Source organism: Clytia hemisphaerica, unplaced genomic scaffold (assembly GCF_902728285.1).
Source record: "Clytia hemisphaerica strain Z4C2 unplaced genomic scaffold, Clytia hemisphaerica genome assembly, whole genome shotgun sequence".
Lineage (NCBI taxonomy): Eukaryota > Metazoa > Cnidaria > Hydrozoa > Leptothecata > Clytiidae > Clytia > Clytia hemisphaerica.
The window spans coordinates 1,531,699-1,549,841 of NW_027103633.1; the positions used below are offsets into that span (position 1 = coordinate 1,531,699).

The window sequence follows — 18,143 nt, forward strand, 5'->3', positions numbered from 1 at the left end:
AAGGATTTCTTTTAAAAAGGAAACTTATTTCACAGGTATTTTTATTATTAGTTAGTTTCAAGAGGATTGTAAAAAAACTAGATGTAGGTATTATGTAATGATATAATAGTCTGCTTACTTAACACATGAAGATATCTGCTCTCCATCTTCCATTCTTTGTATTGTCGAATAGTAGCTTTTCAAAAAAAAAAATTGAACTACGTTGGGTATACAATTGAAAGCCATTTGAATAGACCTTATCGGAGTTTTTGATTTTCTAAAAAAGCGATGCATTGTGGGATTGTTTCGAGTGTATTACAATAGAAATCTCTTAGGAATTCCGATACAATATGCGAGCCATGGAACTGATAACAGAAAAGGTACAATCATGGTCGTAATGTTTGAGAAAAAAGGGAAATTTCTACGAAATCTAGACTTAAGACTTAGGAGGACCTTAGGATCTAAGAATCTAAAAGTTCAAGAATGGTCCAATAGGGCTCAAAATATAGCCTGGAACTCCTCCCGAATTGAAATATCCGAATAAATTTATCAATTAGCCCAAAATCGACTTTCTCACCCGAACTCCAAATTTCGAAAAACGAGGAAATAAGCTAAATTCTCAATAGATTTTGACCATGATTGTACTTTAGAAACTGAAGCTTAATCTGAAAGACAGTATTATCATAGTGGTTTCTTTTCCTCAGACGTTTTTCGAATGGTTTACCCCTCAAAGGTACTCAAAGGCTATCACGAGCCTACTTCGTGCACTTTCGACGACGTCATATTTTATACTCACAGGCCCATGCATGGTATAGATGGTTAAACTACGAAAAATATATGAGACATATTACAAAAACTGATATTGTTATTGTTGTTGTTGTTGTTGTTGTTGTTTTTGTTTTAAGTTGTATCTATTGTGTCTGTAACAAACAAAAATAAAAATATTACTAGAGTGTTTTTTTCTGTTTACAAATTTATCACAAAAAGAGAACAAAATATATACCTAAAATTTCAAAATACTTTCCATTTTTCCTATATGTACGACAAATATTTTCCTCTCTATCTGATAGAATTTATGCTTACAGGGTAATTTATACGCCACGTTTCAAGTTACAAAATACGTCTAAAAAAATCACATGCGACTTTGTGAAAGGAAATGGTATCCCCACAAACTCAAAAGGTTTTATCTTGAACCTCAAGAAAGATTTATTGAAAAACCGTTCAAAGGTAGTCACTGAAAAAAGGTTTTCTCATGCTTTTGAGAAAATTCAGATTGGTCCAATGACGGATTTTGAGCACTTTGAATCAAGTGAAAATCTTAGTCGGATAAAATTTAAGTCGGAAAAAACTTCTTCACTTTCATTTATAATAATCTTTACCACAGTACTTCAAAAGGGGGGGGGGGCGTACGGGGTTTACTTCGTCATATTTATAACAATCTTTGTCATAGCAATCCAACTCGACCAAAAAGGGTTTCGCCGGGGAAAACTTCCACATGCCTAAATGTTTCGTCGCAGGCACTTCATTTCATATTAGACCCATACTCGTGTCTCTAATTTCCAAAGTGTCAAACAGTGGAAGAAATTTGTTCGAACTCGTGCATTTCGAACCCCAATGCTGTTATTGATGTTCTTAAATAAATATAATAAATCTAATATTTAATCATTGCATGAAAAGGGGCATCTAATTTCTTTACACCGTTCAATTCTGCTAGTTCCACCAAACATATGGTACCAGACACACTACAACCAAATTGTCGAACTAATGAACATGTTGTTGCCATGGTACCTGAAATGAATATTCTGTAAATCAGTAGCTGCTGAGGACCATAATGGAAAAGGTATAGGAATAGGATCATATTTTAAATTTGAAGGTTTTTATGTTCAGAGGTTACAGTTCGAAAAAATGGGTACCAATTTTGTTAAAGTACGTTTGCAAAAATACACTTCTTGAACTAAAAGCCAGCATAGCATGTAAACAGTTTTTCGATACCGGCTAACCAAAAACTTTGGTCAGAGTTTTTTTTGAAAGTGGTACCCTAATGATAAATACACTCAAACGTGGCGTAATGCATCGAAACTGCTAGATAAAATTTAACTGGAACCTTCTGATGATGTAGCACCGTTTGACGCTAGACAAAGTTTCAACACTGCAATGCCTTGTTTGCGTGTACTACATTAAAAAAAAACTAAGGCCAAAGATGGCGGGGGATTTATATAGTTTGTTTTTCCAGGATTTATAAAGGTCAGTGCGCTCTTAATCACCGTAAGCTCGGGTCCTAATTCTCTTGTGGCATTAGGAGTGATAAGTGAATTGACGTGATCTCAAAGGAGCCAATATAATGGCTTTATTGACTTTACGGAAAAGAACAGAGCAAAAGCGTAAGTGAAAAACATGGTTAGCCTCGTTTTGGCAAAAATAAAATCAACCTCAAAGCCCCCAAATTCTTCTGAAATAAGAAATTAGCTTACTTATCCAAAGATGTACAAGTAAAAATACGTTCATCGAAATTGGACCCCAGGGCTTTCCCTAAATTTATCAAAAAGATGAGACAGACACAGAGAGAGAATACAGGGGACGTCCTGTATGACATCCATATAACGTCCATGTGACATTCATAACGTCCAAATAACGTTATTTGAACGTTAAAACAACGTTGTGTGCCAGCTGGGTAGTCTGAATCGCAGGTCTGATCGCAGATACTTCCTAAATACGAAACTTTTTTTGATAGAAAGATGAGCAGAAGCCTACGAACAAGGGAGCGTCGTTTATGAGAGTTTCTTGTTGATGGTGACTTTCAATATTATCGAAAAATTGATAGCTTATCGTAAAGTAGAACATCGAATTAGAGATCGTCAACTATTTGTTGAATAGAAGAAACGATTAACTGGGACCCAGATGCAGAGATTTTCCTCCGACACGCTAAAGCTCTGAGGGTCTGGAACGTTTTCAATATCTGGAAGGTTTACATTACTGAATCTTGCAAGACCGCATCAAGGATTTCGCAGCAGCAGAACTGTAACCCAGCTCTCATTTTCGGAGATAGACGGGTCCAAACGAAATATTTTTAGCTTTAGACGCAAGGGTAGGTTAGCCCGACTGGGGATGCGGCACATCGAAGGACGAGTATCTCTCTCCGATTGGAACTTGGTCGGGCCCCCTTTAGAGCTTTAGCGTGGGCGGCCGCCAATCCACCATCGGAATAATAAAGAAAGGATTTACCTCCAGTCGCCAGCAAATCATCGACGATGACGACTTTTTGTCCTTCTTTCAAGCAACCTTTTTGCATCTCCAGTACATCCTAAATAATGTGAAATGAAAGAAGTTGATAATATGTTAAAGGTTTTCGTTTTCCATAAGTGATCCCGTTTCGTATCCGACACATATATTATATCAGGCCGGTGTCTACTTTTGTTATATTGTGCTCGATTTTGTGTTGAATTGAACAAAACATTTTCTTTCTTTTCCTCTTTCTGACCAATCTTGCTCCACATCCGTATCAAAGCGATACAAGGCGCATTATCGTCTTGTATCATGGGCCTGGAAAAAACTGACCCATAGCAAATAATTAGCCAAATTCTGGAGCCGCTCGCTGCGCTGCCGTGCGCAGCTTGTAGGGACAAAAACTACTTTCGCTTTCGTTTTTAGGCGGGATGCGCTGGTATTTGGTAGGAAAATAGTGAGACTTCCCCTTCTATTTACCAGCAAAAAGTAGGAAAAAGACATTGGATTTATAAACTTTTTTGGAATTTCAAGAAAAAGTCTCTTCCAAACATGAAACGTTTATAATCACTCATAGTTTGGGAAATTTTCAATTATCCTGGCCTCAGTCTTTGGCCTATAGCCTATGAACTTTTTGTACTGTATTTAGCTTTATTTGGGCTAGTACTTTTCCTATAAAAACTTTTTCTGCTCACTTTGGGCCTCAATTGTGTATGATAGGTAGATTTTGGGTTGGGAAATAGGTAGAAAGTAAAATTATACATAAACATGTTTGAGTGTTTGAGAGTATTTTGACTTGACTTCATGTTATGTTTTTCTTATCTTTACCACCACAATTATCCAACAGAATAGAAATTATAAACTATTTTCAAGCATAAAAATATTTGGCTAAAGCAAATTTTGTGCAAATTTTATATATTCTAACTATAAAGTAAAAACATCTCGAAAAAATTTTATTATAATCCTTTGTGATGGGAAGTTGGAAGCTTTTCTACCAAAAAGAATTGAGCACTTATATAACTATATAATTCAAATAAAAAATAATTTCAGACAGTGAGGCATCATAACTTTGCCTAAAAATGCAATGACTACAAAGTGGATTTATATGCAGGATATCCAAAACAATAACAATCCCATTATATGATATACAGTCATGTCAATGTCAAAACATACTTTCAATTTTTAGCGGCGGATTTGCTTAAATCCTTTTCTTGTCCTGGATCCAATCAAAACCTGCACGTAAAACGTAGCCCAAATCAAGTCACTTCTATAACATAACTTGGTCTTTGATGACTGGAAGGAAAGATTCAACGACAGACAAAACATGTTGCAATTCGACAACATTTTGAGAGTTAAAGTAAGAAATTTATCCTTCAGCGCAGTCAGTGATGACCCCGATCTGACCGATGGTGTCTCTTCAGCCATTTTTGAAATGAATAAAATGAATCATGAAATTTTTGTTATCCAAAGGGACGGGTGAAACCATGTTTGAACTTGGATATCTCTCTCCATATCAAAACTGTCCGATGCGATCAAAAAAATCTTTCCTAGCTGAATTCCATGAGAGAGAATGTTTTTGAAGCTACTATAGTCATTGTTTGCATCAATATAAAGTTACTTCTGCAAGTTAGTAGTCTCCACCAACAGCCAGACAGCTTTCGAAAGCAGCAAAATCCACAAAAGTACTTGAGTGAAGTTTGTAAACAAAAAAGCAAGTTTCACACATCCATTATGTTCACAAAGTATTGTCTGTTATTCCAATGTATGATAGAAGTCTATTCCAATACATTTGATGTTGGTTCCAAACAGTATTCTTCTTTTTTCTTCCCAAGAATCACCAAATCTACTGTTTCGCAGTGCTTCCCCCAGCCAAAATGTAAACAAAATGGCTTCCGCCTCGATTTTTGTCCCGACACGCACATCAACTGCAGCGCAGCGAGCGGCTCCAGAATTTGGCTAATAAAACTCTAGATCATATTTTTATGAAAATTTTTTGTCAAAATATTATTTTTATCTTATTTTTCATCACACGACTTCACTACCTTGTTTTTGGTCTGAATTATAACTACACGCTTTTTCATTTTGAAGAACAATTTTATAAGAACACCAGCTATCAGATTTAGGCCCTCAGAAGCTCTATTGTTTGAAAGTATATAAATTTAAGAACAATCCCAGGATCAGCCAAGATGGTTCTTATAAAAAAACAAGCGTGTAATTTTACTCCAATTATTAACGCGTGGCGGGAATTTGAGCAGCTATTACTTTTCTTCTAATTGGGGCGTGAAGTTAAGTCTTGCAAATGAAAAACTCAATCTTGGAGCAATATTTTTGAAAAAAGGATGGCATAAATCCCAATTGAATGAAGCTGCCAGTACGTGTAACGGTAAAACACTGAGCTACACAGAAGATTCGTTAGATAATTCATGATAACGAGTTTGTACTAGTAATCTCATGGTTACGAGGGAAATTAGGGATAAATTTCCCGAAGTCAATTCAGAAATTTAAAATATTTCGCAATTTGACAGAGGGTAATTTTTCTTAAAATTTCACGAAAGCAAGGATGGGATTCCTGGTCAATCTCATGGTTTTGATTGAAATTCTAACAATTCTGAAAGACATCAATTGAACACTGGAAATCAATCTGAAACTTTTAAAAGAGGCCTCAAAAAAGTCATAGTAACGCGAATCGAGTTTTAATTGGATAGTATACCATTTACTTAAGCTTTCGAAGTTAGTAAGAAATTCGAAAAAGGTGATGAATTTCCAAACGATTTAAATCTCACTTTTGCGGGAAATTACAAATTAACGTAAGCAATCGAATTTCAATCAACCATGAGATTAATGAAGATATCTTATCTACCACAGTCAATTTATTTAACGCTAAAATATTGTAATTAATCTTTCTCCAATTTTGTCACGCGTAGCTACCAAAATAATTATTTATTGCTACATGTTAAATTGAAAATGAAATAAACATACGAGACAACTTATTCAGCCATATGTATTAGAAAATAAGCAAAAAGAATTGAAGTGACAAATTGATTATACAAACAGATATTATTCCGTAACAATTATCGTATATTATCATACAACACCCATATTACTGTATTACATGAATTATGAAGGCTCCAAGTCTAAACCAACCCCAAACCAACGAATAGAGAAATCATATCAAATTTTTTAGACATTTTATCGATTTTCCACGTGATGAAATTGACGTCAAGATATAAAAATTTGACGTCAAATAAAAACAAAAAAAAATTCTTGATATCTTTAACACACCAATAGAACAGAGAATTAGTACAAAGGTAGAAAAGAGAATCTTTTAACTATAATTACTTTTCGAAATTACTTGTTGGAGAAATGTACAGGCAGGATCGCTTAGATTTGGTGCAATCAGAGGCTAACGAAAGAGTCCTCCAGGCTGATGCATCTGAGGAAAGACACGTTGGAAAGTACAAACCATACGATACAGTTCCTAAAGAATTCCCAAGACTGGCCCACGTTGATAACATTGAATTATTGGAAGCGGAATGCAGAAAACTGCATACCAAATATCAAAACATTTCAAAGGAAGCCGCAAAATACAGTAAAAATTTAACAGATGGTATCAATCGACTTGAAATTAAACAGTACGAGGCTGAAAGAGAAAATAGTCGCGTCGGAACGAGGCTAGGTGAACTAAAGTCAGTGCGTGGTGAAGTAAGAGAAGATATCGTGGAGACGAAAACGAAACGTAGAATGGTCAACCAGCGATTGTATAAGTTGAAGGTGGGTGAATATTCTATTATTCTAAAATAGTGATTGCAGTGAAAAGTGAGTTCCTGCCACATTGACTGATTTCGTGATATTCTTGGTGTATACTCGAAGCTCCCAAGTAACGTCCCCACCCAGTTATTAATTTTCGAAAAGTTTTCCAATTTCAAACCCCCGGTAATCATGTCCAACCCGTTTAGTAAAATTTGAAGATTTTTTCCACCCCCCCCTCGTTTTTTTAGGATCCATAGTCAACATTTCTATTTCTATTTGGTTGAGTCGCAGGAGGCTTTGAAACCCATTTTCGCAACTATAGACACTTTCAATTAGCGCCCCGTCAGCACCTTGGAACTGACTACCCAAGTCCCCTCACATAACATAGGTGGACCCGGGCGAAGGTTCATTCACTTGCCAAGTGAACCCCGGCGAGTGGGAATCGAACCTCAGTCGCCTGTGCAGCAACCAAGGTCAATGACCACTATACCACAGTCACCTTGACTTTATATCTTCATTTTCTTTCAATTAGAAACGGCAGCAATCATTTTTATCCAACACTTTGAATCTCTTTCTCGAGACATCGCGTGGATTAGAATCGGAAAGCTGCGAAAATAAAACTTCATCAAAAGAAGAAACAACTATTGATTTGGAATTCTGTAAATGTGATTGTTGGAGAGAGTCTCCAGATCATACTCAAAACATGCTTGATTACGAAGAAGACTCGAGGGCATCAGCATCATCGAGTGAAAAAGAAAATTCGAATGTTTTATCCACGAAGGAGAGAATAATGAACAAACTGAAGAAGAAAGAAACGAAGACACGAGTTGAAAAAAGGAGCGAGCGAACGAAGGAATTCTGTGACGATATAACGAATGATTTAAATAAAGCAGTTGAAGGCTTAAGTGGTCTGGAGATCGGAAGATATTCAGCTTTTCGTAAAGGATATAAAAAATTATGAGAAATGAAACATTGAAATATAGGATACAAAAAGTATATTATTAATTGTTTTTTGTACATGTCACCTTCTCGTCCAGAAACCCGAGGGGGGGGTGTACTTAGGCAAAACAGGCGACGGATACGTGCGAGTCATAAGGTTACTCTTTTTCATACCTCAAAAGTCCCTCAGCGGAGTACAAATTCATAGGTTAAGGTCCCAAAATCGCACTAAACTTTCCCTCTCAAAGTGTCACGATTTTCAAAAATTTTGATAAAAGTTTAGGAAAAACAGATCTCAAAAATAAAAAATTGTTCACACCTTCCCGTATTCTTTGACGGATTCCGCTGAAATACATTCTCCGGGTAGCTTGCCTTGTTTACGGACCGGTATGAACGGGACGTTCAATTTGATTGCAATCATCGGTGCCATGAGAAAACCTCTTGCATCTAAACCTGTGAAGAAGGTGTATGAAAATATAGTACTTTAGGCGTACAAACTTTTGCGAGCAGAAACGATTTTCGCGAATTTTAGGCCTTTTCGCAAATATAAATGTCTTTGAAAATTCTTGAGAAGGTATTTCGCGAAAGTTTGTGCTCGCAAAAGTTTGTACTCGCAAAAAGAATATGAAACCAAAAACTTGAATTTTCTACAAAAAATATACTTCATTCGTGAAAGTTTATGCTCGCGAAATTTTTTTTGTCAAATTCGCGAAAGTAAATGATATTTATACTCCGGTCATTATTCTTTAGAGCAACTATCCCCTATTTGTTTAATTATTTGATTTTAATTAGTTTTGAGTTATTCTAGTGATATTTTATATATTTACTACTCCTGGACATTCTGCAATTCCAAGTCATACTCTTGTGTCACTCTTACATACCTCATCAATCGTATTTACTCTACTAATTACCTAGATCTACCTAGCGTTTTAGTCTGGTCGTACTTTATTTTACTGTCCATGGAGGAATTAGTTCTATTAGTTGTTATCAATAGTTGTATCAATTTTGTAGTATTTTATAGCTTAATCTAAATTCAAACTTTGGTTTTACACCGGTCTTGCACAAGCCACTAGTACTACGTTCACTCAGTCTACTTTTGCCAAGCTCATACTACTCTACAACGGTATTTGATCGAACATACTTGCCTTTACCAACTCTTAGCCTTCTAGTCTCTAGTTACAACCGGTCTCAGTATTTTTAATGAATATCATATTTTTTATACGCTACATATATATTTATCATACTCAATTTCCAGATGAAGAGCCAATTGTAAAACTTTGGAGATACTGTAACGTGCTAAAGCACTGGGCTCAACTTCAGTGTACGTGTGAAAGTGGAAGGCCCAATTGTAAACACTTTTTTAAAACAGGGTGATGGGCTCTCATGATAATAGAAGGCCGTTGCAAACCCAGGGTGATAGGCGCTCGTGATTAAGGAAGGTCCAATTATTGTAAACCCAGGGTGACGGTTACTCGGGATAAGAGAAACTTCGTTGTAAACCCAGGGTGATAAGCGCTCGAGATTAAGGAAGGTCAAATTGTAAACCCAGGGTAATGGTTACTCGGGATAAGAGAAAACTCAATTGTAAACCCAGGGTGACAGGCGTTCGGGATAAGAGAAGGCCCAGTTGTAAACCCAGAGTGATGGGCACTCAGAATTAGGGAAAGCTTGCTTGTAAGCCCAGAGTGATGGATACTCGGGATAAGGTAGCTAAATTGCAAACGCGGGGTGAAAAAAGCCTTCTTTGATGGGCACTCAGGAAAGGGAAGGTTCAATTATAAAACCCAGAGCGATGAGTACTCAGAAAGATTAGAGAAAGCTCAGTCGTAGGTAAATTTAGAATAAAGAATTTTTTTCCGTGTGTAGAGCAACCTTTTATTTTGGCACCTAGATAAATTGACGTCAATATTTTTCAACATGATTGAAAATTTCTATTTTTGTATTTTTAGCATTTAAAAAAATATTTGACGTCAATTATTTTGACTTTTATGACGTTAAATAAGCGCAAAATCCCGGTAAAATGGGGATAACTCGCGAAAAAAAGCAAAATTTAAAAAATTGAAAAAACTACCCCTAAGTTTTAACATAAGAAGGGCGTGTGCCAAATTTCAGCTCCTTAAACCAATTATTCCGCTCTCTACGCTGCCCCAAAGTTTGTGGACAAACTCACAAACATTCTGAGATTCTAGCTCAACTGAAGTTGAGAGCTGTGAAATATATCGTATCGTTATTATTGTTATTATTATTATTATTAAGCTAAGGCTACACTGATAGTTTTTTCAGGCGGCTGCAATGCAATTAGCGTTGCGTTGCAAGCGCGCGAGAAATTGCAAAATGTAGCACGTCAATTTTTTCTGCAATTGCTCTGCAATGCAATAAAAATATTGCAGAACAAATTGCAAGTGTCTGCAACAAAATCAGTTTGAACTGATTTTGTTGCAGAAGAATCTGCAATTATTTTGACGATGTATCTGACATTCCAATCTTATTACGTCATTCGAACGTCGGACCTTCGAAAATCGAATGTTTTTGATAAAATCGAATGTTTTGTAATTCGAATGTTTTGTAGTTCGAATGTTTTGTAGTTCGAATGTTTTGTAATTCGAATGTTTTGTAATTCGAATGTTTTGTAGTTCGAATGTTTTGTAATTCGAATGTTTTGTAATTCGAATGTTTTTTTGACGTTTTTCTTGGTTCCTTTTTTTAGATGGCTAGACAGCAACAATTTTCAGGCGGCTGCAATGCAACAATTGCATTACAGCCGCCTGAAGAAACTATCAGTGTAGCCTTAGCTTTAATGTCGTAGATTTCGCGATTTTTTTACCTCGCGAAAGTTTCTGCTCGCGAAAGTTTGTACGCCTAAAGTAAGAATTGAGATGAAAATAAAGCGACAGAAACTTTTCTTGTGAAGAATTCTCTCAAATGAATTGAGATGAAATTTAAGTCTTGTAATTTTGTAAGGTTGAACTGGATGTGTATTTAATAATCTACAGTAACAAAATTGGGTTGACACGACAGAAGCTTTTCTTGTGAAGAATTCTCTCAAATACGCTTTTTTCAATAATAAGAACAAAATTCATAACAACAACATAAAGGTTTATTGGCCAAATGATAAAAACACGTTAAGAACATTGTGAATTCAAAAACACAATTTTTTAAAGAATTGCACAAAAAAAACTCACAAAATGACGAAAATAAAAACATTTTATGAACGTTTTTAGGGCTTAAAACTAAAAAAATCAAGAACACCCAAAGACTTCAAAAACTTTGGACGTTCTTATAAAAAACGTGTTAATAATCCCAGTCTATTTAAGTTTATTCGACTCCCCAATAATGAAGGACAAAATATAGTTGAAGAAGAACAAAATTTATCAGAAGTAATTAAATACAAATACAAAAAAAAAAGTTGCCTCTCTTTAATTCGATCTTCAAGGGAAGGGAAAGATTTTTCTTCGAATTATAGAGAGCATTTTACACTTCTTTTCAGCGGAGGAGATCAAAGTTTTAATCCAACCTAAAGAAAGATTCAAATTATGGAGGTTCGAATTAAAGAGAGTTGACTGTAATAATGAATCTAGCAGATTTCAGAAGCTGACTGAGTAAAAAGCAAACTCACCAACGATCGCATCACACTCAGGATGTTTTTGTTGGATGTGGTAAGACATGATATCAACCATGGCTTGAACTGCTTGTGGAACTTGGAAAATTCCCATTATATCTCTATTGGAGAAAGAAATTTTTTTTGAAGTTTGAAAATATTTTATGATTAAGATAGAGCTTGCTGGAAAGAATATCTTTGAACAGCTTGTGGTAAAGATAATAGGTTTTTGTCAGTTTTCAGCCAACAAAGCCTTTAAGCAATAATTAATGTTAGAAAACTCCAAAAAATTGATTCTGTACCTTAAAATTCCTAGCAAGCAGAAATGAAACAAGATTTTAGAAAATTGCCGTATTTTTCGTTCAAGCAACGTTTCCACTCGAGTATTGAAAATTATTTACTTTGTAGCCCAAATAAGAGGCCATTCTATTTTATATCCATACAGGTGAACGAACATTTCCAGATGGTAACCCGAGAAGAATTTCCAGGAGGTAAAAAGTTTTGTAAAATTCAGTGGTTAAAAGAATGATTTTAGTTAGTCCTCCCTCCCTCACTGACAGGTATGAAAAGAATTATTTCCGTTGGCAAATTCGCAATTTCGCAAGGTTCGTCCAACCCCCCCCCCCTGAATGGAAATTCAATAAAACCCTACATCATTTATTTTTTTCCTTACCGGAATAAGATCCCTTTCTTTGGGAAATCGGGAACAGCTTTGATTAATTTCTTGATTCCTTCGATTGATTTTTCTGGATCTGACCAATCTATGTCTGCCATTTTGATTGTATTTTTTGTTTTCTTTTATTTATTTCTACTAGAGGAAAATAATAGTAAGTTATTAGTTAGCATTCGAAAAAAATGTAAATTAAAAAGATCTATTGGGTTCGATCTTGACAAACCAGAATACCAAAACCCTCTGGAGTCCACTCGTTTAATTGGGCGTTCCCACCCGAGGGTTGTCTGTACACAAACCCAGTCAGTATCTACAGCTTATTTCAAAATTCATTGCCGTAGAGGGTCTGTTGTCATTGTCTTTTCTCATTTGAGATTTTTCAAAGGGGAGATAAATCATACTTCATCGCAGAGGTCTCCGTACGGGAATTTTTTTTATCAAACAGACAATGTGCACAGAGTGTACTCCAAAGCGATAAATGTGAGATACACTCTGGTACCGAGTAACCCGAGGGAGGAGAGGAGGGCGTTTATTTGAGGCAAAACAATGCTTTAAGAAGTTTAGTCCAGTCAAAAAAATTACGTTCATTTACTTTCACTATCACCCAGCAAAATATACAAATTTTTTCCACAAAGAAAAATCGCAAAAAATAATTGAGAGAAAAAAGCATCATCATATTCAATTCGTATAAAAATTGGAAATAAATATAAATAGTGTCAGGCAAAATTAATTTTTAAGTCAACAAGTTCATTAGTGTTGGTTTGTAAGGACAGAAAGTGATTCTCCGTGTAAGAAAGCATATTAGTAGAGAGATTATTAAGAAAACAACAAAGCAATCACTTTCCAGGCCCAAATTTATAACAGTACTGCATAATAGTACCCTCTAGTCTTAGCTAATTACTAAACAAAAGAACTTTGAAACTAAAGTCATATCTTTGCAAAAAAGTGAGGAGACTTCAGCCTCCCCGCATCCGCCGGGCCAGCTTTCTGTTGCTAATTTGAGTCAACCTTTGTCCAGTGCTGAACATGTTGTAAAAATTAGAGTAACAAATCATCAGGGTTACAGTTTTCTTTGATAAAAGTGCAAGATCAGAACAAGTCATGAAGTAATTCATGATATGCACCATTGCAATGTCTTCCATGGACACAACAGCTGATTGGTTGAAAGTGACGTATTGATTGATTTTACGTCACTTACAACCAATCAGCTGTTGGGTCATTATCATGAATAAAGTAATTGAATAATATCACTAGTATTGTAAAAAAATAAATAAATCAAATTCGATTGGTTTGGGTTAAGTTTCTAGAAGATCATATGAAGCTCTAAAACAGGACTCCGTAATCATTAAACTCCATGTAAACCAGGTTTTAAAAGGACTATTCAGTTAAGTCTCTATTTACACTTTATTTACGATGTGTTTTGAAATGATTGATGAGGCCATTGGTGGAAGAATCGTGGCTTGTGACAGCATCATTTGAATCCAACTCCTTCACAATGACATTCGCCAATTGTTTTCCAAGTTCAACACTGAAGAAAACATAAAAACACGTGTTTTGTGAGATCTTCAAAATCAAAACTTTATACAAAGCTTTTTCTCATTACTAGTACTGACTCCCATAAAATAATTTCAATGTGTTACTTGATGCGAGCGAATGAATAAATGTTCTCTCAATTTTCTTAGTGTAGTGCATAGCTTTGTAGTGTGTAGCTTTGTAGTGTATAGCTTTGTAGTGTATAGCTTTACAATACACTAAGGAAATTGAGAAATACATTTTCAAATTAGATGCATTGATTTATCTCCCTAAGGTGCCCTCATACATATAAAGAAGGCATCAAACGATTGCGTAAACCTAAACAACATATCAACAATTCCTGTGTATTAACTCTCTCTTCTTTACCCTTCATTACGAATGTACATAGAGAAATTTCATGGTAGAACATTTTTTAAATAACATTAAGAAGTAACAAGAGAAATTTCAGATCTCGTATTTCCGATTAGATTACACTTTTTTTATAAGAGCATCCAAAATTTTTGAAACCTTCGGATGTTCTTAACTTTTTGAGTTTTAGGCCTAAAAATGTTCTTTATATGTTCTTATCATGACCATTTTGTGAGTATTTTTGTCTATTTTCCTAAGAAATAGGATGTTTTTAAGTCCATACAGCCTTATGTTCTTATATAGTTTGTTCTTATAAAAAAAACGTGTATGACCACAAAAACTTGTTCTTGACACTAAGAGATGACATAAAGCTATGCTAACGATATTTAAAGATTTAGATTGGCTTAAATATTTTTTTTTAGATTCCCAAAACAATCGAACAACAATCGGTAATAACTAATAATTCAATAGTCGAACGTGCACACTGCAATGGAATGGGAATGGGCTCAGCTTCAGTGGCTTCAAATTATCCAAAAGAAGTGCCCAGGCCTCGAAAAAAAAAAGTATTCATCCACGGAACAGTCGGATTTCAGTAAAGATCCGACCATTTTTTAAGTTTCCAGGACGCCAAAATGTTTTAGCCTCGTTTTGTGAAAAACTCATCACGAGCCCCTAAAAATCAAAATCTTTTAAAAATGAAAAACATTCACCCAAATATTCACCCAAGGAACAAAGTGCGCTAAATTTCAGCCAAATATGACCATTTTTACGTCTCCAAACTGCCTCAAGGTTTCAGCCTCGTTTTGATGAAAAGCACGTCCTCAGCTCCCAAAAAACAAAACTGTCTAGCTCTAGGCTAAAAATTACATTCGGGGGGTCGAATGAAAACCCCTGAAAACATTTCTTTTAGAAAAGTCCAATGTCGCAAACTGTCTTGACTGTCTGAACGTATCTTACATTCCTTTACACACTAGGTAAACCAACGGCTCTCAAATTTCCCGTGAAACTTTAAGTTTTATGTTCGACTAGTCCGACATGTCGTTTTCAGTTTTACGGCACATTGTCAAACGTTCGAATTTCAAAACATTCGAATCGCGCTGTTGACGACCAGAATAGAAAACAAAACAATCTTTAACCTTTCTCAGGCAAGAAAAAGTGAAGCCTTAAAATATGCGACGTATTTTTGACGACGGATTGAATCTAGATATTATTTTGTTTTCAAGTGATATTTTTTTCGAAATTTAGCGGTAAATTTTAGTTTCAATCTGTCATTTGTGTAAAAATCAGGCAGGCCGCACTAGGCCGCGCAACTTTGGTAGAATTTGTTGGCTTCAAATTCTACCAAGGAGATTCGATTTTAGCCCTTCGGGCTTATACTTCATTGCACACATCCGCTATTGTAGGAAGTCCGCTTCAGCTAAGTAGTAGTAGGGGGAATTTTGTTCGATTCTTTGAAATCGCTCGATGTTTTGTTAGAAGTACTTGTTATACATTTTTGGAAACTTCAACCTTAGAGAAATCAAAATTACGATGTTTCCAATTTTTTTTCGGACACTTTGGCGTGATTTTCGGACAAATATGACGGTCTCAGCCAAAAATCATAGGGTCAAAAGTTAATGAAAATTTTAGCTTGAGAAAACAGAGACCTGTTGTATATTTTTGGAAAGCTCTCAAAAAATTAAGATTATAGATATATTGCAAGTATATGTGATTTCTGTACCTAACTCGAGATATTAACCCTTGAATCCCGTGTTTTTCAGCCAGAAACAGCTGTTTTGTCCAGTTTTTGCGCTTTTTGAAGCTCAATATCTCGAGTTAGGTACTGAAATCACCTAGGTTGAAGTTTCCAAAAATGTATAACAAGTGCTTCTAACAAAACAATCGAGTTATTTTACAAAATGCTAGTTAGAAATCACCAAAGCAAAGTGGACATTGATAAAATGACTTTTCAATGACTCACCCCCATTGATCATAAGAATTGATATTCCAGATGACTCCTTGAACGAAAATCTTGTGCTCGTACAATGCTATCAAAGAAGGAGAAGAAAAAATAACAGATTAGTTTTCACAGTGGTAAGTAAGTAAGGTTTTTCTTCTGAGACGGAAAACGGATTTTACATACCAATTTTAGAACATAATCTTGATTTTTCGGAGAATTATACAAAATTTTGAGGCAGAAATACCTCTTTATCAACTTTACTAAGGCGGAAAACCGTTTGAGACGGAAGAAGTTTGAACACTGTTTCAAGTTTTGGAGAACCAACAAATTTAACACACCTTCTCCCAGACCCGGTAGAACCCCTCCTACTGGAAGATAACCCGCTGAAGATAATGAAATAAACAAATCCTCACTGCAAAATATTGTGCTATTTTCCATCCTCATAGAATTTTCTGACTCGAAAACCTNTCATCTCTATATAAAATAAAGAGCAACAAAGCTCTTTGTTTATAACTTATTTCCTCTAAACAAAAAATGGTACAAACACATAATTGACCAGGTGATTAATTAAAGACATTTAATTTTTTTTTAATGTTAATGAATGATATCTCATTAAAGCCACAGAAGGCATGCTGCGTGCTTTAATGTAGTTGATAAAATGTACCTTACCGAAAGAAAATACCATTGAGTTTAAAGCCCGAAGGGCTAGAGTAGAATCTCTAACCTTTCCCAGGCAAGAAAAAGTGAGAGCCACTTATTTCCCATCAAGAACGCACCGCAATCATGACAACAGATTATATCTAGCGCTTCCCTTCCCTTCTCACAGTCCTTTTTGAGGACTGCATTTTTTTAAATTTAGCGATAGATTTTACTTTCAATCCAGCGTTTGTGTAAAAACCACGCGCGGGCGTTACAGGATGGGGAATAAGTGGTTTCATCATTTCCCATCCAGAAGTCTCGAGTCTAGCCCTTCGGGCTTGGAAGTCAATGGAAAATACAACGGAAGGTCCGAATAATCTCTCCTTAGTCATGTAAGGGGAATTAGGTAGACAGAAACTCAAGAAGCTAACGATTCCACAATACACCTTGAATGAGGAGACGTGATGATGTTTGTACGAAAGCACTCAAAATAGACCGGCAGTTTGCTATTAGTTTTGTTGCTTAAAATTCAAAATTAGTGGCAAACGCCTAGTCTTTTTTTTTGGTGCTTCCATATATGAAACATATCGTCATGAATAAAATCAATATTTCAATCCTTCCGCAGCCCAACAGGAATGTGGTTCACATATGTTTGTCTCGTGGTTTCACTTTTTCCCTGCTTCGTGAGACAAAAATGAAGGTTTCTAGTCCCTCTTTATAGCTTTAAACCCGACGAATCTTTCGACTCTCTCAGTCCATTTCCAAATTCTTTCTTCCTCGTAGTCATCATCAACATCAATATACAAACAATGAAACATATTAGATTTTTTCCGCAATGAAATTTGAAACCAATCATTATATTGGTTGGAAATGAAGTACCAATATTTGACCCTATACACCCCTTTTTCACAGGTCCACTGGGACCCCTTCCCACTGGAAAAATTGGCCAAAATATCGTCCCCGGTGGAAAATTATCCTCCAACTTTTGTCTTCACTGAAGATAATCAAATAAACCAATCCTCACTGTAGAATATTAAGCTATTTTTCCCATCCCCACCGAATTTTCAGACTTAAAAACAATAGAATTTAAATCCCCGGGCATAAAAAATATGGGAATATCCCCCAAAAATTTACTGTGTATAATCACCGAGTCATCGCATCGAAAGTTCAATTTTATATTGTAATACCTACTAAAGTGAAAAGAACCATTTCTAAGGACATTCAACCGCATTTGAAAGTGCTCATGGAAATAACCGCTTATAACGCTAGCTGAACATTTACACGCTTTTTAATAAATGGGCTTTTCCAGAAAAAAACCGTGCACCCCCGTTGAGGAATTCATTTCATTCCAAGGGGGTATGGTTTGAAATGCAGTGGAATTCCATAGCAGTAGACAAAAATCCGTCAAAAATAAGTGGATTTCCATGGGGGTAATGATTGAAAATCTGTAAAAATTCGGAATTCCAGAGGGGTATGATCCTTAAATTGCCTGGAATTCCAAGGGGGTGGTTCACAAAAAATTGGAG

At 35.6% G+C, this 18,143-nt stretch overlaps 2 protein-coding genes and 1 long non-coding RNA gene across 3 annotated transcripts; 1 reads left to right on the plus strand and 2 right to left on the minus strand.

Annotated features, from left to right (window-relative positions):
- Positions 1-856: 856 nt before the first annotated feature.
- LOC136802667 (adenine phosphoribosyltransferase-like) lies at positions 857-12,301 on the minus strand. Its single transcript, XM_067059428.1, has 5 exons — positions 12,162-12,301; positions 11,507-11,610; positions 8,210-8,343; positions 3,202-3,280; positions 857-1,767 (listed from the first exon to the last, which is right to left on the minus strand). The coding sequence occupies exons 1-5, from the start codon at positions 12,260-12,262 to the stop codon at positions 1,631-1,633; spliced, it is 555 nt and encodes a 184-aa protein (XP_066915529.1). The 5' UTR covers positions 12,263-12,301; the 3' UTR covers positions 857-1,630.
- LOC136802666 (uncharacterized) lies at positions 6,472-7,950 on the plus strand. The gene is made up of 2 exons (XM_067059427.1): positions 6,472-6,972; positions 7,484-7,950. The coding sequence occupies exons 1-2, from the start codon at positions 6,565-6,567 to the stop codon at positions 7,910-7,912; spliced, it is 837 nt and encodes a 278-aa protein (XP_066915528.1). The 5' UTR covers positions 6,472-6,564; the 3' UTR covers positions 7,913-7,950.
- A 911-nt stretch (positions 12,302-13,212) lies between the features above and the next one.
- Positions 13,213-16,068, minus strand: LOC136802669 (uncharacterized). Its single transcript, XR_010846033.1, has 2 exons — positions 16,000-16,068; positions 13,213-13,686 (listed from the first exon to the last, which is right to left on the minus strand). It is a non-coding gene; the product is annotated as an uncharacterized lncRNA (long non-coding RNA).
- Between the last annotated feature and the right edge of the window lie 2,075 nt (positions 16,069-18,143).

Coding starts and splice junctions, on each gene's coding strand:
- LOC136802667 (XM_067059428.1), bottom strand. CDS start 12,262: ATGGCAGACATAGATTGGTCAGATCCAGAAAAATCAATCGAAGGAATC. Junction 11,611..12,161: donor AAGAAAGGGATCTTATTCCG/GTAAGGAAAAAA, acceptor TTTCTCCAATAG/AGATATAATGGGAATTTTCC. Junction 8,344..11,506: donor TGAGTGTGATGCGATCGTTG/GTGAGTTTGCTT, acceptor CCTTCTTCACAG/GTTTAGATGCAAGAGGTTTT.
- LOC136802666 (XM_067059427.1), top strand. CDS start 6,565: ATGTACAGGCAGGATCGCTTAGATTTGGTGCAATCAGAGGCTAACGAA. Junction 6,973..7,483: donor AGCGATTGTATAAGTTGAAG/GTGGGTGAATAT, acceptor TCTTTCAATTAG/AAACGGCAGCAATCATTTTT.